A 21,557-nucleotide genomic window follows, 5' to 3' on the forward strand; every position below is an offset into this window, starting at 1 on the left:
CTGACGACAGGTCTATGTGTATCTGCATTAAAGCCTAGGCTACTTTTCATGCAATATTATTAATAATGAATGGAACATTTCTAATAGGGTTGTTCTGTGGTGGTTGTTGTTTTTGTTTTTGTTGGATATGTTCCATCAGAATAAGTAATATATATAGGCTTTAATAGCATTTTACTTCTGAACAAAACACTACAATATTATTTCAAAAACCAACTACATCTCCCAGAATTCCACGGTGGCAGTGACGTATCAATCCTGAGACGATGTCGTTGCTAGGAGATGCGACGCTCTCAAACTCGCACACTCGCTTCCTGGACCAGTTTCATCTCCGTTAAAGATAACCCCGGCCTTTAAAATGTCTGTTTATATATGAATACGTATAGGAAGGAACATGTCAGCGCAAGAAACTCTCTTCTCGCTGGAACTGGTGATTGATTACATACGCTTTGATGGATCACGTGGCAATGTTTTGGTGCCTGCAGTAGGTGTCCGCTTCTTAGATTTCCCCACACTGCTCATTTACCAATCAGGACAAGAGGATCTCTCATCTAAACCAGGTCATGCTGACCTGTGTCTGTCACCTGAGGCTTTATCTCATAAGCATCTCTTCCATAAAGGCAAATCCTGTCTTTTTAAGATGAGTTTAGACTCGTTGCACGTCCATCTGCTGAACACTCCTCTCTATGCAATGGTGTTGGATGTCAAAGATGAGATTCCCAAACTTATAGGAAGCTCCTTGATATCCCTGGCTAAAGCGGTGGAGAGGATTAAACTAGATGTGGATAAACATGGCATTAGCACTCCAACCGCACATGGAGAGAGACTGTTCACACAAATCTGCAATCTGATGGGAAGCAGCATCGGTGCCATTTCTCTGGCTTATAAGATTGTAAGTCTGGGAGCGAATTTAATTCCTCATATCCCAGTTAGCAGCGTCTGTGAAGTCGCCGTGACCCGTGGAGAAGGTGAACAGCAAAAGTCAGTGGATGCAAAATATAAAAGTGTGGTGTGTAGTGAAAAAGAGGAGATGCCACCAAAAGTGTGTGAGGACCGAATGAGCCTTGATGGACAGTCAGCAGATGTAGTGATATCAGAAGCGAAGCAGTCGGGGCTTTCAGCTTTCACTCAAACCGAGCAGAGTGTCCTGTGGTCTGAAGATGTGCAGGAATACACCGCATTCTGCCCTCCGCCTCTGTTTTACAGCTCCGGCCTGAAGAGCCAACAGGAGAGGAAAAGTATGAAGTTTACTATACTCTATTATATTTGATAAATGGGTTAAATTATCAACATGATCCAGGTACCACAGACATGTCTTTGATTAAGCCCCAGTTCGATAATTAGGACATGTAAGCTTTTATAAACGTGCCCTAGGAAAAAAACATTACTGGTGTGCATCTTGAGACAAAACAATGGCACTGATATATTTTAAGATATTCCAGTGCAAGGTGCTTTCAGTTTAGGCTCTAAGGGTTAGTTCACTCAAAAAATTACAGTTATATCATAACTTATTGACCCTCAAGCCATCCTAGGTGTATATGACTTTCTGTTTTTAGGCAAACACTATCAGAGTTATATTAATGTAATATTAATGTAACGCTACCAAAGACTTTATATAGAGTTCGAAAGTTCACTCCGATTGCTTATGAATAGGAGAAAGTGTAATGCCCAATATGGAGAATAAGCCCCGCCTTCTAAATGAAAGAGCCAATCGTTGATTAGTAAAGTCATCGCATCACCACAGCTGCAGTTGGAAGCTCTGGTTGCCATAGAAACAGGTGCTGAGATGCGCTTTATGACTGCATATGTGCATTAGCTTTGTTCAGGCTGAAAAATTTTGGGGGGGGGGGTTGTCATGATTCAAGCTTTTAGAAACAAAATGCATGAGACAGTTGTCAGATTTCATTGGTGATTTCAAATATGAAATTAAATCGTAAACTTGGCGAACAGTTTTGGAGAATTTGATGTTAATTCATTTAAACTAGGAGCTGCTCTGGCATTCGAAATGAGACGCAGCCTTTGGCACTACTACATCCTACGCCATACGTCGCTTCAGGTCACTATTATAGTTTAGTAAGTTATAATTATGGAAATTTTCTTAGATAAACACATGGCTTTGCTTCAGAAGGCCTTAATTCACCCCCTAGAGCCGTATGGATTACTTTTATGATGGATGGATGTGCTTTTTTGGGCTTCAAAATCTCAGGCTCCATTCACTGCCATTATAAAAGCTTGGTAGAGCCAGGATATATTTTTTTATATATAACTCCAATTGTGTTCTGCCGAATAGAAGAATGTCATTTACACCTAGGATGGCTTGAGGGGAAGTAAATCATGGGATAATTTTCATTTTTGGTGAACTATCCCTTTAAGTCTTGTCTGTGAAACTGGGTGCAAAAAAAAACAAAGTAAATGATCTCTGATTGATTATTTTTAAGCAAGCAAAAGCATTTTAGTTTAATTGTAAAAGTGTTCAGGTCATGGTACGTGTCTATTAACACTTAGGCTTACTTGATTTTTAAAATGTGTAAATACATCATTATTTATCATGTGAGAATTAAATATGATGGTACAATTACATTAAATTGAATAATTCTAGCACTTTTTAATTGAAAAGTTGATTAATAATTGTTCAATTATCTTAAAAAAGGCTTAACATTATTTTTGAGTGTATGTTTTAAAACTACAGCGTTTTGATCATAAAACTAAGCATTTAAATATCATCTTAAGACATTATTGGCAGATATAGAGTGATGACCGATATTTATATGCGTTTTATGGAAGTATCTGCTACTGTTATAAAGATCTCACTTTATAATCATCAGTATTTCATCTTTTGGCTATATAAATATCAGCACCGAATTGCAACCCGAATTTTTGTTTAGTTTGGGCCTCTTTTCCTGCCATAGTCTCACTATATCATATCATACTATATCGGAAAAAAAAGTCTCTGAATTTAAATAGGCAAATGCTTAAGAGTCAATGACTGGATTATTATCCCAGTGATTATTATGTTTCTAGTATGTTATATGTTTGACAACAGTTCTTCTGACCCTAATTGATGGAGTGTGTAGCTTTTCATTTCTTTAACATGTAGGAATACGCATAATGGCATATTCCAGGATGACAATGTCAAGATTCATCAGGCTGTGAAAGTATGGTTTGGGAGGGAGATGAAGAATCATTTTCACACGTGAATCGCCATGTGTGTAAATGGTGGAATGATAACATGGTGGAAAGAACATCACAACATTTATTTCCATCAAGAGGTGCCTCAAGATCTTGTATTGCCAATGGAAGAGTCCAGACCTCTGTAAAGTCTCCTCCATCACATCCCAAAGACTGTCAGTGAATTTAAGCTCTGGACTCAGAGGAGACAATTCATTGTGAAAATGATTCTCATCTCTCTCTAGGGCTGTTTCGAATGCCATTTTTTGAGCTTCGAAGCTTAGGTGGCAATCAATATCGAATATTCGAAGCTTCGGTGGGTGGGGCTAAATATATAATAATAGTGTAAGGTTTGCATTTGTATCATCTTTCACGACTTCACGTTCACTCTTCGGCATCGTAAATGTGTTGCGGCAGACCCAGTGGAGTGCAGTGTGTTTGGTCCAGTGCAGTGTTGTACCTGTGGATGTACCTATAAACAAATTATTATTAGCCTGTGCTGCTGTATGTTTTTAAATAGTGTCGTATTTGCAATTAGCCTATTTATCATAGCAAATTAAGCGCATAAAAGCAGTATTTATTTATTTTTTGCCACGTGCTACTTACAGAACTCAGGTGATTTTTCAAACTTGTGGTGCTGTTGTGGTAGGCCAGTTTCAAATCGCATATTTGACACACTACCTTTGTCTTGTCATCCTCACTTAATTTAAAGTGCTCCCAAACAGCTGAGGTCTTGGGCATTTTGTACCTATTCAGTATGAGATGAAATAAATCACTACGTTCGCCAACGGGTGGTTCAAGCATGAGTGAGAATGAGTCCGCGACGGAAGTCACGTGTTAAAAAAAAAAAGAATATTCGAATCTCAAAACTGAAAATCGAATGCCACCTCACCGAACGAATATTCGATTATTCTAGTACAGCCCTATCTCTCTCCCAAACCATTCTTTCACAGCCTGAGCCTGATGAATCTTGACATTGTCATCCTGGAATATGGCCATGATGTGTCTTCCTACATGTTTAAGAAATGAAAAGCTAGACATCAATTGGGGATAGCATAATAATCACTGCAATAATGATCAAATCATTGACTCTTAAGCATTTGCCTATTTAAATCCAAACAGAGACTTTTTTGGGGGGCGGGCAGTGTATATGAGCCATAAAAGCTGGGTGCATCCAATACAATTTTTGCATTTTTCTGACTATTATTTCATTTGTCAGACTTTACAAGGTTTCATGCAGCAATGGAGAGTCTTAATCTAGAGGATTCAGAAGATGGAAATAATGAATCATCTGCCATGCATGAGTTTCCAGAGATAACAGCTGGAGAGACGGACAGATCGAGAAAGTTGACTTCAACTCCAAAGTCACAGCATGAAGAGATGGATTCAGCTCCGCTTGGGAACGTTATCAGGCAGTTACCACTGCTCAATGCTTTACTAGTTGAACTATCACATATTCAGGGACAGATGCCTCAGCAGCCGCTATCCATTCATCCGAACCTGGCGTGGCTGTACACACCAGCACAGGATCTGTCAGCGCATGAGGATCAGAAAACAATCAAAGCTAGTCCCGAAAAGAGATCTGGCAAATGCAAGAGAAAGTTATTGAAGAGTGCAAGTGGTGCGAAGAAAAATGAACCTAAGAGGACTCTTAAATACGGCTTGACAAAGACGTTTTGTCTCAGACTCAAGATGGTCCAACCAGGTCTAACCAAACGACACAAATGCATCGAATACCAGACCATAAAACAGGACCAGCCAACGAGACCGGCGTCGTCTGACCGGAAACGTCTTCGGAAGTCGGTTTACAGAGGTGTCTACTTAGATGAAACTTTTAAAACATCAGTTAGCAGTTCTGAAATAGATCCAACTGCAACAAGACCAAGTTCAAACGAAAGTCTTGCGAAACATGTTGCATCCTTCACAGAGACGACTTTGACTGAGCGAGACAAAAAAGTAAAAATTAATATTCCAAGTGCTCTGAGTGACCCGAGTGAGCAGATCTCAGGTTTGAACGATCCTGGTGTCCAGAGTTTTAAAGAAAGCAGCAGGGAAGATAGTCGAGCAAGCAGCCGTCCTCACACGAGCAATGGCTCTTTAGAACAAGAAGAGTATCAGGATGACTTCACGAGCCTCAACACGACTGACGGATACTCACCTGACCCGCTCAGCAGTCCAGAGCCAAACAGACGTCAAACAAACAGTGCTTCGAGTGCTTCAAGTGCTTCCGGTCAAATTAAAGATCTTCCTGTTCCTGTCAAAGCAGAGAAGTCTCCACAGCGTTCTCTCAAAGCCACACATGTGATCCGACCACGTCTGCAGACCTCGGCTCTGAGTCTGTCTTCAGACGACCGCGAGGATGAGATGGAGTCCTCTGGGAGCGGCAGATACGCGAGGTCAGGGTCGCAGAGCAGTGGGCCAAACGCTCCATCTGTCCTGAGGACGTTCGGAAGATCACAGAGCTTTGACAGTGACTCTGGTGGTAAGGGCATGACAAAGGACTCAGATAATAATAACCCGGTGCTAAACCCCATATCAGACGCTGAAGAGGAACGGGACAAACTGGGCTCTCTGGGACTGGACAGGAATTGCCATCACATTTCAGAACTGGTCTTCAACAAACTTCCAGGATACACACTGTGATTAGACCAGAAAACAGCAAACATCGTTTTTATTACTCAATGCAATATGAATAATATGTTGTTACATACTGTTCAAATACAGCTTTTGATTAGATACGGCAATAATGGTTTTATTATTAATTTATATATTTTTCAGCATTTATTGCAAATTCACAACGAGTTTGACAGCAATAAACACAGCTGTTTCTAAAGCCGAACCGTGAATAGACCTACATTAGTACATGATTGATGAACCAGTGCCAAGACATTTAAGATGGATGAAATGAGAATGTGGATTATATTGAATGAATATTTGTTTTAAATGAGATGCTTCATGGTTTTTATATAAAAATGATGCCCTGTATGCTTTAATATTAAAGCACAACAGCAATGTTGTATTTGATAAATATATTAGTACTGTCAAATCAATTAATCATAGTGAAACATAAAAGTTTGCTTTAATAAAATGACTGTGTGTGCATATATATATATATATATAGAGAGGCATCAGGCATAACATTATGACCACCTTCCTAATATTGTGTTGTTCCCCCTTTTGCTGCCAAAACAGCCCTGACCCGTCGAGGCATGGACTCCACTAGACCCCTGAAGGTGTGCTGTGGTATCTGTAGAGAAGTTTGTCCATTTAAGGCTACAGTAGAAACATGACGGCGCAAAATGGCGATTTCACTGTAAGGGGACCCGCAGTGTATGTAGATTGAAACAGCTCATTCTAAGGTAATACAAATATAACGGTTCATAATGTAAGGTCTTTATACTCGACTGAAAACATAGTTATGGATTATATTTCATTTCTGTCAAAAGACCCTCTTAACTATTACACACTGAATCTTTAAGTCCTGTGAGTTGTGAGGTGGGGCCTCCATGGATCAGACTTGTTTGTTCAGCACATCCCACAGATGCTCGTTTGGATTGAGATCTGGGGAATTTGGAGGTCAAGTCAACGCCTCAAACTAGTTGTTGTGCTCCTCAAACCATTCCTGAAGCATTTGTGCTTTGTGTCAGGAGCATTATCCTGCTGGAAGAGCCACAGCCACCAGAATACCGTTTCCATGAAAGGCTGAACATGGTCTCAGCAATGCTTAGGTAGGTGGAGCGTGTCAAAGTAACATCCACATGGATGGAGGACCCAAGGTTTCCCAGCAGAACATTGCCCAAAGCATCACACTGCCTCCGCCGGCTCGCCTTCTTCCCATAGTGCATCCTGGGGCCATGTGTTCCCCAGGTAGGACACACACACACACCCGGCCATCCACATGATGAAAAAGATAAACGTACACCACACACACACATATATAATTATATAAACATAAACTTATATGCAATTAATCTTGATTAATCGGTTTGACAGCACTAATAAATATACATTATACATATACTGTAGATTTATTTTTAGTTTTTTTTTACAGCCTGCACAACAGGATTGGACTGTAGAGCAGGCTGTAAAATAAAATAAAAAATCTACAGTATCCACATTCTCTATTCTATAACTCGAAATAAGATCACAATTCAAGTTAAACTGATTTGATTTTGTTTGGGTTTTTTAACAGCATGAATTTTTAAATATAAAATACAAAGTGCAGATAATCAGATAAACCAAACCTTAAATTAATATAGTATTTAATTTTGTAAACAGAATACATATAATGCATGATTTCTCCTTTTCTTTCATACCTCTTTCAGAATATATGCTTTCAGAGTATAATAAATCTGGCTTTTTGTCATAAAAATAACAATGATTTAATGTTCCTCGTGGTAAAGAAATAAATTATTGCACAAGATACTTTTTTTTCCCTTTATTTTATTGATTGCAAACAGTAGAGATGACATTAATGATATACAATGTTGTATAGAATACACACAATGTATCAACATGTTCAATGTAATCAGAACATACAGGAGAGAAAGAAAGAAAAATGAATAAATAAAGGAAAAATAGGAGAAGATAGAAAAAAAGATAAAACATACACATTATTTTATACATCAGTTAGAGTGTGTTAAATTAAAGTCATTACGAATTGAAGTCATTTTACTTGCTTATTTACTCAGGATGAAATAGTTTTAAGGTACATTTTAAATTCTTTAAAAAAATTATAAACAATAAAAATTGGTTTGTTGTTGGTGAATTAACATTTATGGATACATAATTTGCCAAGAAATTAAATTGATAATAAAGCAAGCTTTGTTTTTAGTGTGGTCAGAGACTAGTCAAAGTCTCCAAAAATATTTTTTCCTCATTTATAAACTCGAGTCTCGAGCATGGTCTCGAGCGGGTGACTCCCTCTGCGCATGCGTCAAAGTCATGCTGCCGGAAGTAGCTTTCATATGGTATGAGCGTACATGTGTAGGATCCTGAACTAAAGCCACTAAAGCAGCAAAAATCATCTGTAAATGATGAAGCACGTGTTCCTGACTGGCGTTCCCGGTAAAATGCATCATACACTTACCAAGTAAACACAAAAGTTGTGCATCTTGTTCTGCGTGCTATGGAAAAGTGAATATACGCGAATGTAATACTAATTCACACTTATAGAGCATGATTTTAGAGATAAGGACTCGTTTTGAATGTTTTTTAAATATGAATACTGTTATTATTAGTACAAACCTGGCACTTACCTGACTACAGCCCCTCTGAGCTTTGATTTTGAAGTCAGAACTTTTGAAAGAATTACCACGGTACAGTAATGATATGCAAATTTAATATTTAATATCAATTTAACATGCAATTATTTATATTGATATTAATCAATCACAGCATTCTGATCACTGAACCAAGCAACCAATTTCATGCATTAGTGTGCTAGAATATAATTTCACAGCATTTTCCTTCTTACATAAAATAGTTTCTAATCAATATTTAATCAATCAATTAATATGTGCTTGTAGTAATTTATCTGTTAAATAGCCATGCAGCAAGATCATTTACAACAGAGCCCCTAAGGGGACATGGTGGAGGGAAAAAATATGAGATGGGAGGAAAAATAAGTCTTTTAAGTCAAAAGCATTGCCATATCATTTTTCAGACTGAACTCATGAAATGTATGACAAGCCAATTCGTATGCCATTTTGGCGTGCTATCAAGACGCATAATCGCTTTTTGGCCTCCCTTGACTTACATTACCTTGCGATTGCGTGTTAATTTAAACACACACATACACGCACACATGCTGTGTTTTTGTGAATTGTGGGGACTTTCCATAGGTGTAATGAATTTTACACCGTACAAACTGTACATTCCATCCCCCTACACTGCCCCTAAACCCACACACACACACACACACACACACACACTCTGCCCCTAAACCTACCCATCACAAGAAACATTCTACATTTTTACATTTTCACATCATTTAGTATGTTTATAAATCCATTTACATTGTGGAGACACACATACACACACACACAATGGTTCGTTTCGACGTAGACATTCACGCGAATCACACAGCGTAGACATACACGCAGATAGTTCAAAATGCATACAGATAACACGCCACTTGGCTTTAGAAAGTGGCGTGTATGTTTATGTAAAGTCATGTCATGTTGCATTTTTTCTCCCATCTCATATTTGTTTTCTTCACCATGTCCCCTTAGGGCAGCGATCTCCAATCTCGGTCCTGAGGGCCGCTGTCCTGCAGAGTTTAGCTCCAACCCCAATCAAACACACCTGAACCAGCTGATCAATGGGTGCATTTACATGCACATTCTTAAGCCGATTATGCCTAATACTACGTCATGTAAACGCAGTAACCCGTTTTCTTTTATCGGAGTAAGGTCATAAACGGCGTAAGCATAAACCGGTCAGAACAGGTAGTTTTTTGCCTCTCACCCTGATTTCGCGCGGCATGTAAACACATAACCTGCGTTCTGTCGGCTTATTGAATTGCACCTATGTGTGATAGGTGACAAAAACACAAACTTAGAGCAGATTAAAACGCATCCAGACTAGGCATGTGCCGATATCAATTTTTCATGCTGCGATTAATTGATGACGTTTTATCACGATATACGATATTATCACGATATTTAAATAAGTTGCAAAAAAAAGTGTTGCCATAGCATAACAGCTTTAAGAACTATTTTTGTAAGAACAAAAATAACTGAATGTTTAAATACAATAATGTACCAAAAATATATACAGCTCTGGAAAAAAATTAAGAGACCCCTCATTGAGAAATTAATGTTAAGTGGTCTCTTGTTTTTTTCCAGAGCTGTAAAAGTACAATTTTCAAGATTAAATTGCAAAAGAATTAGGCTATAAAGAACAACAGGTAGGCTTACAAATTACAATAAGGTCTCATTATTTAATGCGTTAACTTAGATTGAGCAATAGCTACATTTGGTACAGAAAGTGTAATGTTTTTGTTAATGTTAGTTAAGAAATACTGATCATTGTTAGTTTTATCTTAGGTCCATTAAAAAAGTTATTTTGATTTTGATTTTAATGTTATTAAACAGTAACTAAGAAATGAACATAGAATGATTAATTCTTTATAAGTATTTTTCAATGAATTAACATGTTAACTAATGAAGTCGTATCTCAAAGTTATATTGAACAATAACAAATAATTAGAACAGTTCTAATTATTAGGGTTGTAGTCCAGATTAAAACATAAAAATGTTTAAATTTGAAAATAAATAGCCTATTAAGTCTTTTAGTATTAAGTATTTGGTGCTGTGATGAACAACATTGAAGGCGTTTCTCAATGTCAAGGAAGGATCCTCGGAAGCCAGAATTCTAAGGATGCCACGTCATCGACATCCGACGAAGGACTGTTCCAATGTCGAGGATCCTCGAATTTCAACCAAGGACTGAGTCCTTCGTTCGAAAAATATGTCATATACAGAAAAGGATGCATATGAGTAGCCTTCGCGCACTTCGCGTTCTCAAATCACCCACAATCCTATGCGCGCAGCTTCGCTATCTTCTGACGTTCCCGGAGTCGGAGCGTGAACGGGGCAAATGCTTGTATCGGAGTTTGTAGATGGGAAGGAAGGAGGCGGGAACCGGCGAACGTTCAACAACTTTATTATAAATAATAAACAAAACGAAAGTAACACGGGGAAAACCCTCACGGGCGACTGCCCGCACACACATAATAAAACATAAACAAACCATAACATAAACTCCAGGCCTAGTCCTCTCTCGTCTTCCACGCTCCACATTTATACTCCAATCACTTTGCCGCGAGACCGGTGTGGCGGCGATCAGCTGCCGCTCATTATCACTCCATCAGCCGGCTCTCACGGTCCCTCACCTCGCTGATTGCCACAATGCTTTTATTTACGTGACCAAACATGTGTTATAACCGTAGTAAATATACGTAAAGTTTAACGTTTAAATGCCAGTACAAATTACTACTGTATTGATATAAAAATATATACAAATAACGTTACACATAATGTTATTGATGGCCAACGGACCTTTTCACTGACGTAATGACGCAATGACGTGCACTTGCTAGCCTGTTCCATTTGCGTGTTCTTCGAATCCTAATGAGGAGCCTCGCCTAGCCTCTGAAGGAAGTGACTTGGAAGGATCAGTCCTTCCAAGGAAGCATCCTTGACATTGAGAAACACCTTGAGATTACGAAAACGAATGGCTGTTTTAAAAACTACACGCGTTTTTTTGTTTGTTTGCTGGTTTCCGGGGTAACCGTGGCATTCTGCAGTTCATCAGCGCCCTCTGCTGTCACTGAGCGGCACTTCAGCAGCGCGTCTCCTTCACCGGTTCAGTCATGTGCAAACATTGGGCTTGTTTATATCTGAGCGCGTCCCTTTGACGCAGAATACAGCAGTGTTGAGCATTTATACGGTTGATGGGCAAAGTATTCTTGAGTGCATTATAAAAAAATTATAAATTGTTAATAAATTATTATTTACGATATTTTTAAGTGCCCACGATAACAATATCGTGCATATTCATTATCGTGATAAATCGCCTTATCGAAAATCGGCACATGTCTAATCCAGACCGAGCGAGCTAGTGTTTTACATGAAATAAGGACATACCGGTATATCACAAATGCAGACTCTTTTAAGACCCAGAAAATTGTAAAGATGTGTTCTCATCTCATGCAGCAGAAGTAGAAGAGGTTCAGACAAAACGCTGCATCTGTAACTGCATGATGTCACTACATGGAAATAACCCAGTTTATTAATAAAGTCACGTAAACGCGGTTTACTTGCGTTGTCAGTTTACTGGTTTGCATGTAAATGCACCCAATGTCTTACTAACTAGGGCCTTGTTGAAACAGTAAAGAGCTGGTTCAGGTGTGTTTATTTGGGGCTGGAGCTAAACTCTGCAGGACAGCGGCCCTCCAGGACCGAGATTGGAGATCCCTGCTTTAGAGGCTCTGTAATTTACAGTCAGATGGTCATTATCACCAAATAAATCCATTCAAGGTGATTAGCCCAGAATGAAGTGTTTTTCTGTACCAGGTGTGGGCAAGACGACTCTGGTGAAGAAAGTGTGTGAGGCGATGGCGTCCGCCGCGGTCTCTGTCAGTGGCTTCTACACAGAGGAGGTCCGAGAGAGAGGCAGGAGAGCAGGCTTTGATGTGGTCACACTCACAGGGGATCGAGGACGTCTGTCCAGGCTCAGGTATCGTCTCTGTCTCTCCATCAGCTGCTCTTTTGTTTTAGTGCTGTCAGATCCTCTAACACACACACACACTCTCTGTTTGATCCCAGCACTGAATCGGCCGCAGGTGGACGTGAATACAGGGTCGGACAGTACGTGGTCGATCTTCAGTCGTTTGAGAGTCTCACGCTCCCTCTTTTCAGAAACGTATGTATGGCTTGATGATATAAACGTATGTATGGCTTGATGATATAAACACCCTACATACTAATGGGCTCATAATTTAGTGGATTTTCTTATCTAAACTGATGCATGATATTCAGTCTTGCTCAAAAGTTTACACTCCCCTTGCAGAATCTGTGAAAAAATTGCATGTTATGTTTTATTTATTTATAAGATATTTTACATAAAAGATGTTTACATATAGTCCACAAGACAAAAAAATAGCTGATTTTATAAAAATGAACCTGTTTAAAGGTTTACATACCCTTGATTCTCAATACTGTGTGTCGTTCCCTGATGATCCACGGCTGTGTGTGTGTGGTGATGGTTGTTCTTGAGTCTCTTGTTTGTCCCGATCAGTTAAACTGCCAAACGTCCTTCAGAAAAATCCTTCAGCTCCTGCAATTTCTTCAGGTTTCCAGGATCTTGTGCATATTTGAACCCTCTCCAGCAGTGACTGTATGATTTTGAGATCCATCTTTCCACACATTTCTTTACAAGATTGAACATTTTTAAAATGGGCGATTATAAAGTGGGTCCGTTGTGTTTGAGTCCCTCAATCGTAAGTGTGAAAAGATGGATCTCAAAATCATACAGACACTGCTGGAGAGGGTTCAAATGTGCAAATGCTGGAAAACTGAAGAGTTTGCAGGAGCTGGAGGATTTTTCTGAAGAACGTTTGGCAGTTTAACTGATCAGGACAAACAAGACACTCAAGAACAACCATCACAAAACACACACACACACACACACACACACAGCCGTGGATCAACGACACACAGTATAGAGAATCAAGGGTATGTAAACTTTTGAACAGGTTCATTTGAATAAATTCAGCTTTTTTTGTCTTGTGGACTGTATATAAGCCTCTTTTATGTAAAATATCTTGTTCAGGACAGTTCTAAATACAAGAAATACATAAAAAAAACTTCCATAAAAATGCACTTTCCATAATCTCTCTTATTTTGTTAAAATGATTCCCATTTTATAGATTCTGAAAGGGGTGTGTAAAATTAAGACTGTACAAATAGTTACAAAGAAACTGCATGTAACATTACATTTTTGTGAAATTTGTCTGAAAAAGTCCCTGACCTGACTTTGAATCTTTGCCGTCTTTTAAATAAAAAAAAGTGGGTGTGGGGGCTTTTGAGGTCCAAAAAAGCACCATAAAAGGAGTCCATACAACTTCTGTGCCATATCCAGAGTGTGCTGAAACCACACAATAGACCTTAATCATCATACATCATACCGTTAAGACCCTATTCCTCGTCTGGGATCGTGCAGAGCCTCTGAAGCCCTTCTTTTACATTTAAAATAACCAAATCAACTGCAGTGATTTGGACCTTAAACCAACATTTTGGTTGCAACTGAAAACCAATTATGTGAAAAATCCTGGAATGTTTTACTCAGAATCTTTTTTCGACTGAAGAAAGTAAGACATGAACATCTTGGATGAGATGGGGGTGAGTAAAATATCAGGACATTTTCATTTTGAAGTGAACTAATTAAACCTTTAATTGCGCAAAGACCTCTAATATGTCAAAAGATCATTCTGTCATGGCCTCTTTAAGTTCTTGTTCATTGGAAGCGTGTGATAGGAAAATGTATGAGTCAGTCATTTCAGGTTTGAACTTCCATATCTTCACCACTATGCTACCATCATACACAAACACATATTTCATCAGACTGTGAGCCATAGTCATGCATTCCTGACCGACACATTTAGTGTGTCTGGAGCCAGAGCCTTCATGTTCATCATGCCAGTTAGCGTAGGATGAGCCGTGTACGAGCCCTGGAACCTCTGAATGAACTTCAGTGTTATTTTAGTATCATTATGACAGCATTTATTTTATTAATATTTTGAATTGGTTTTTATTTTATATTTTACATTTTAATTTAAGTTTTAGTAATTAGGTTTTGCATTTTTAATATTTTTTATGATGTCTACATGATTTGTAATAGTTTTAGGGTAAGAGAAGAGTAGTTTAAATGAGAAATATATTTGATTTCAGTTAACATTTATTTTATTTTAAATAACGGAAATGTTTTTTTTATGGTTTTAATTTTAGTTAATTATAATAACCCTGCACTATATAAAAAAAGTTGCCTTAAATTAAGTACAGTCCACTTGGATGTTTAGGTTGTTTCAACCTAAATTACATCAAACTGACTTAATGAGTATTAAAATAAGTTATGCAATTTTCAACTGATTTTTGTGAGTACAATCAGTGTAAAAACATGTTGTCATAATTTATTGATCATATCACGACTGTGTGATGCATAATAGAAGTAATACCACTAGTTATTAACACCATGAAACGTTATGAATAAAGAATAATTCTGGCATTTCAAATATGACAAACCCATCATGCATATTAATATTAACTCTATATGAAGATGGAATTGTGAAAGTGAAAGTTGTGGAGGATGGGAACTTTATAACACAAATAATACATTTCTTTTATGATCATAATGTTTTCTGGAGCTTGGTGGCCACCGGTCACGGTCTGGTTGAAAATCATAACGGTTTGGAACAACATAAGGGTTACTAAATAAGTGCCGCTGTAAAAAGACATGCAGAAAGTTTGTTAAACATGTTGAGATTTGAGTTTCATTATCCGGTGTCCTTATCAAACAGATGTGTGAGGGACGCGAGAGGGTGTTTGTCATCGATGAGATCGGAAAGATGGAGCTGTTCAGTCAGGCGTTTATCCGTGCGGTGAGACAGACTCTGGACGGCTCCAGCTGTTCAATCCTGGGCACCATCCCTGTTCCTAAAGGAAAACCTCTCACGCTGGTGGAGGAAGTGCGCAGCAGACAGGACGTCAAGATATTTATGGTAAAAATATGTTCACTGGAATTTTCCATGCAAACATCCTTGGCACCTTTCATTTACATGCAACACTTAGAGTGATACTGCAGATGAAAAAAAGAGACAAAAAATACCTATGGTTCGTTCTTGTTCTTTTCCTTCTTAAAAGATTTTATATGACCTTAAGGTTCAGTCAAAAAACATTTCGGCCTATTTTGTTTAGGATTTATGTATTTGATTTGCATATACAATTTTCATCCCTTTGAATTACACACTATGTAACTTTTGGCCCTCTGGTTAAAAAAACTAAATTGCATGCATTTGTGGAAGAACAGTTTTGGTTGAGCTTCGACTGCAGATAAAATGAGCCCTCACAATAGATAATGCTTTAAAATGAACTGTTAGAGAACTTCATGACAATTTATCTGTTCAATAAAATACTTTACTTATCTGTTGAGTTATAAAAATGTCATCCCCATAGCCCTATTTGGATGTAATTGTGTCTTGTGGGGTCGTAAGGTATTTTCATCTTTGACAGGGGCTTGTCTGTGATTTTATTGCCGTCTGAATCCAGAATGTCAGTGTTTTTCTTCCTCCAAGAGGAGGGAGGCGTGGAGGGAGAAAAACACTGACATTCTGGATTCAGATGGTAAAAATCCATCTGCGTAAAAATCTCCAGCCGAATGACCTCCTGTTTTCTGACAAACACCAAGGTCGTGTGGTGATTTAATTGCCATCAGAATCCACATCTCTGAGTTTTCAAGAATATATCACTTGTATTCCCTGTTTATATCCTTTTTGACCCCTGCAGAGCACCGTTGGGCATCTGTAATTTGGATGCATTTTAAAGAGCTAGACTTATTACTGAAATTCTGGCAAGTATTTAAGAGAAATAGATTTCACCACCGCTCAAACAATTAAAAGAAGAAAAGCATGTAAACATTTGAAATGGGCCAATATTACAGCAGTTATTATACATGTTAAAATAACCTAAGCATTATGTTTACCTGATGTATATAAGAGGCTGTATTCCACTCATTTCCATGTGAAATTTAATGACATCCTTTATTTTGAGATGAAATACAAGACAGAAAATATGTCTTATTCTTATTTGTAACAAGCATATGACATTTTATTTACAGCAGACAATCATGTTATTGAGCACATGAGCAGTGTTCCCAGGTGCGCAGTATCACAAAACTCGTTACTTCACCATTAATAAATGGCCAATGCATCCCAATGCACGAATTATCAAGCCAATGTTGATTCTTGTTTTATTACGAACTCTGTTGCACTCTCTTCTCCAGCAGACTCGTCTCTGTTCTGCTTTATATAAAGTCCCCATGAAATCAAAGTACATTTTTTTGGCTTTTAGTATAAATATGCTTGCCTTATTACTGTTATGCCTTAATGTTGTCTGTAAGCTCCAAAACAATGACAAAATTTAGAAGATATAAGCATTCAAAACTTCTCTCACCTCTCACAATGATTTTGATGGCATCACTGCACTTCAGTTTCTCATCAGATTTTCTGTCCAATCAAATGCTCTCTAGAATGGAGGAGATTAGGAGGAAACTGCGGCTTTACTGAAAGCTCAGCGAGAGCTGTTGAGGTGACATAAACAAAACACTATTGGCCATTTTAAAAAAATGTGTGGAGCTGTTCGATATGTACCGCCCTGTCTTCTTGTATCGGTGGAAATTACATCAACATGCTGAATAAGGCTCTGCGTTTCAAGGCACTTCTGTGGGACTTTAAAACTGGTGATTCTCTGGAGGTTGGAGATCTAGCTGCGCCCTGTCAACTTTCTCACTTGTTGCGATAACAAACCTCTGCCACTTTCACACCAGACACGCGGCATAGCTTTATGCCATTTACTCTATTTACGGATATGACAAGACCCGATCGGGCGAGTGTTACAGTTTCCCGCAAAAACCATCCCGACAGGTCTAAAATATACACTCGTATAATAGGCTTACCATAGTGGATCAGGGTAAGACAAAACCTGTTTTGTAGGAAGGATTGATGTAAATTTTGAACAGAAAAAAAAGTTACATAGTGTATCGTTAATGTAATGCATATTTGCCAGTCTGAAATATTTCATAGCACGCATAAGTCAATCAATCAACTTTATTTATATAGCGCTTTTACAATCACAATTGTGTCAAAGCAGCTTCACAGTGTCAAACAGGACAAAGTCTTACATTTACGTCAATGTTTATTTTCATCACCAAAAGTGGAACGCACAAAGTTCTTCAAAAGATATATTATGCATGCTGGCCTATACAAAAAGGAAAATGGAAGCATGGCTTTCCTCCGCGAGTCATCGCCTGTGTCTAGACCAGTTGGTGATGAATCCAGGCGTGTCTGAACCCCAGTGCAGGTTTACATGTGTTGTGCTGAAATGATCATTGATAACACAGATTCCTTTACATTGCTTATTGTTTGGTCTGTAAGGAATCTGTGCCCACATCAACAGAAGCTTCGCAGAAATCAAACGTTCATTGTTCATCAAATTCTAAGCATTCCACAATTCCTTGAGTTTATTTATTCAGTGTTTTGAGAAAAGTATTTAAAGGGGCAAACATCTTTTTACCTTTAAACAAAGAACGAACAAAAGCCTCGAGTATATCAGAGCTTTGAATGTCCACACTATCCACCCTAAATAGTATGTGAGATTAGAATAAGTGTCCCAAGGCATATTTTGTTGAAAAGAGTATGTCAAAAGTCCCCAGATGGTCTACTGTTTCCAGTAGATTTTCGTAGTGTGGATCTGTGCACACGCTAACTAATACTGCCCATAACCCATTGCGCTTTGGAGGAGGATTTGGTTCAGAAATCCAAACATGAGTAAAAAGTGTTTAAAAAAAACATGGCGAATATGACCAACCAACGGTGAGAGGTTTAGATAAAGATTTAAGTGATAAATCAAAGTTGAACCTACTAAAAAAATAGATAATTTTATGTTATCCGTGTTAAATTTCATCTGTAATAGCAATGTGGACTTTTATAAAGATTAGTTTGGCCATTAACTTTTAAATGCATCGTTATGCATTAATATGAGAAGTACTTCATGTGTAGATCAATGTGCTAAAAAAACAATTCTCTCCAATATGAAATTAACAGGCCCATTTACATTGACAGGATGCGACAGAGAGCAAACACATAACATAATAGTATGATGCAATTAGGGCTGGGTTTCGATTCAAATTTCAAGAATCGATTCGATTCCGATTCTCAAGATCTTGAATCGATTATCATTATATAATTCGATCCGATCTGATCTGATCTTCGAGATTTAGATAAGTGTTTTTGAAGAAAGCATTTTTTCCAGCTGTAACCTGAATTACAGGACTGTAGTTATGCAACATATTGATACTATTATTATAGACATTCAACTGCAAATTAATGGAGTATTGATGGTCTTAAAGAACAATCCCCCTTCCAGGCTGCTCTAGTCAGCAAACGCGCACAGTCGAGCTGTGATGTCGCGCGCTGTCATGACAACGCAGCCATTACAACTTCCTTGGCAGTAAGAGCGCGCTGCAGTGAGAACCAAGGGGATAATCTAGCGCTTGGAAAGCGTTCCACCTCTAGGGGCGGCCATTGCTAACCAAGCCATCACCTGCTGTTAGCATCCCATTGACTCCCATTCATTTTTGCGTCAGTTAGACAGTGAATAACTTTACATCTGAGACGTTTAAAGACTCCATTTGTCCATTGTTTATTTCTAAAGAAACACGACAATGCATAAAAGGCTCCATTACCTTGTATCTTACACTATCGCCCCGCAGAAGCTGTTTTTGTAAAAATAGGCTAACGATTGCGTCATAACCAACGCGACTCTGTCGCACAGTTGAGAAATTACTGTATAGACCTGAGGAGACGTTCGCAGGCAATCTTTTACTGTCTATGAGACAGTCGGGGGGACGTGGAGACATAAAGTCTGATAAAGTCAAGGGGGAAGAATGGAGAGAAGCCCATAGTGAGCCAAAAGCAACGGGAGAAAATATTTAAACAACGGGATTCAGATTTTACTTTCCACAACTACTAGAAGACCTACAGCTGTCCGACAGGAGGCTCACGTCACATCTACGTCGTCAAGCTCAGTCTGAGCCTGCGCAGTTCGCTCAGCCATCAGAAAATGAGTGGTCCTTTACTGACATCACTTTCGGCCGTTGAAGTCAATGGGATAGCTCTGTCCATTTCTTTTACTGTCTATGGTGAGAACGGCTGTGTTCTTCAGCACGGTGACAGCGGTATAACGTTAGGCCGTGTGTCCACCAAGGCGTTTTTAGCCAGCTGAAAACGCTAGGCGCTCAGCTGAAAACGCCTCGCTGTGAGCGCTTGAGAGCGTTTTGGCAGGCAGCGTTTTTTCTCCTCAGTTGGACTTGCTTGTTGTTATGATATGGAAAATCCGCGGAGGTCTTTCTAATTTCACAGGTAGTTTGTTCCTGTATTGATTCTATATAAAATTGCAGATACAATGTAAAGTATTTGCTCTAGCATTTTTTTTAAATCATTTTGTTTCGTTATTATTGCTTGTTGTCATCTGATGACGACACACAGAATGTGGAAGTTGGTCTGTTGTATTTGTCCCGCCCCTCCTCCACTGTGATTGGACGGCTGGGTGAAAAGTGACAGTGATGAGCGCTGCGTTTTACTCAAAGTTGAACATGCTTCAACTCTCGGCGACCAGTAAAACTCGCTGGGCGCTCAGCGCGTGAGCGTGAAATACTCTCTCAGCGCCTCGGTGCGCTCCAGGCGTTCTAAAAACGCGGCGCTATCATTGAAAACAATTGAAAACGCCAGCCAGGATTCTCTGTCCGCGGCGGTTCTGGAGTTTTCAAAGCTGCCATGTTCGTTGTGTTAATGTCCTTCCACCTCGCGCGCATGCGTGAATTCAATGACGCGGCAAATTAAAATTCAATGTAGGCCTATTATTAAATCGATCCTCTGAGTTACGGATCGATCTTTAGAAATTAATATGAAAATCGATTCAGAATTGGTGAATCGATTTTTTCAACACAGCCCTAGATGCAATAGCATGTCCCAAAGCTTGTCTACTCCTTTTCTTCACAAAGAGTTCATACTTCTAGAGCGTAGTATAAGTAGGTGAATTGAGACATAGCAGTTCAGTTTTTTTTGTTTATTACGTGTGCACGAGTGTGAGCATGAGCATTACGTTTCTCGCTGCAGTTCACTTAACAGGCCACCGGTGTCATTAATAACAAGTGTTTCTGAATTTTACATATAGCACCTTTAAATTATTAAACAGTTCTACTTTCACTTTATAATGCTGTCTGCCACCCATATATTCAATAAAGACCTGACATTTTGTTTTATAGATCGCTTCTGCAGAATTCTACAGACAACAAGCAAAAAAGACATCATTTTTATTTTTAAAATGTAATTTTTCAATTTCCAAGCTTGGAAAAGTCTGATATATATGCTTTTCTCTTTTAGAGTGTAAACTCTATGAAATGCTATTTAAGTCTTATTAAAAATCACAAACTGGGGAAAATCATGGAAACTTGAGCTGGGAACAGTTCAGCCCTTATTTTTGCTCATTTTATAATTGCTCATCTTTTCCTTTCTCGTTTTCTTTAAAAAAAAAGAAGTGAAATTCCAGTTAAGCTCTGCTGTCTGTTTTTCCTCCCACAGGTCACAAAGGAAAACCGAGACACGATCTTTGATGACATTGTGTCTGCTGTACAAGAGTGCCTGAAGTAAATGAGGAGGAGGAACTGATAACTACTGAGAATATATTTCACAAGTCATTTTTATTTGTTAGTCAAACCAGCCCTTCGAGCGCTCCATTCTTTCAATATAGTGCAGTGTGTCACGGGTGTTAAATACATGCATGTGAATGAGCATCTCTCTCTCAAACACGTCTCATAATGGATCGACCTCTGCATTATTGATTGGGAGCAAGTGCACTGGAGGAATTGAGCGTGAGAGCCACGGATACTGTGGATGAAGACGAGATGATGCCCCTGTGAACATTCATCAGGATAGAGAGGCCACTAAGCGCCGACCTTTCCTCTTGCAGAGACGTGCACTTCCTGTATCTACGGTTCCCATTAAACAGGAAAATAAATGAATATTTGCGAGGACAACACCGTCAGGCTTCCAG

At 38.7% G+C, this 21,557-nt stretch overlaps 2 protein-coding genes across 3 annotated transcripts; both read left to right on the plus strand.

The window, feature by feature from the left end:
- The first annotated feature begins 223 nt into the window (after positions 1–223).
- map10 (microtubule associated protein 10) lies at positions 224–7,155 on the plus strand. Its single transcript, XM_067421254.1, has 2 exons — positions 224–1,235; positions 4,385–7,155. The coding sequence occupies exons 1-2, from the start codon at positions 392–394 to the stop codon at positions 5,806–5,808; spliced, it is 2,268 nt and encodes a 755-aa protein (XP_067277355.1). The 5' UTR covers positions 224–391; the 3' UTR covers positions 5,809–7,155.
- Positions 7,156–8,172: 1,017 nt separating this feature from the next.
- Positions 8,173–21,540, plus strand: ntpcr (nucleoside-triphosphatase, cancer-related). Of its 2 annotated transcripts, none has more exons than XM_067422008.1 (5): positions 8,173–8,257; positions 12,246–12,408; positions 12,498–12,594; positions 15,248–15,448; positions 21,086–21,540. In XM_067422008.1, exons 2-5 carry the CDS (start codon positions 12,287–12,289, stop codon positions 21,152–21,154), a joined length of 489 nt encoding a protein of 162 aa, XP_067278109.1. In that variant the 5' UTR covers positions 8,173–8,257; positions 12,246–12,286; the 3' UTR covers positions 21,155–21,540. The 2 variants fall into 2 exon arrangements, with proteins under 2 accessions (XP_067278109.1, XP_067278110.1); XM_067422009.1 differs by having other exon boundaries at positions 8,178–8,232.
- Positions 21,541–21,557: the final 17 nt, after the last annotated feature.

Source organism: Pseudorasbora parva, chromosome 17, assembly GCF_024679245.1.
Source record: "Pseudorasbora parva isolate DD20220531a chromosome 17, ASM2467924v1, whole genome shotgun sequence".
NCBI classification, from domain to species: domain Eukaryota; kingdom Metazoa; phylum Chordata; class Actinopteri; order Cypriniformes; family Gobionidae; genus Pseudorasbora; species Pseudorasbora parva.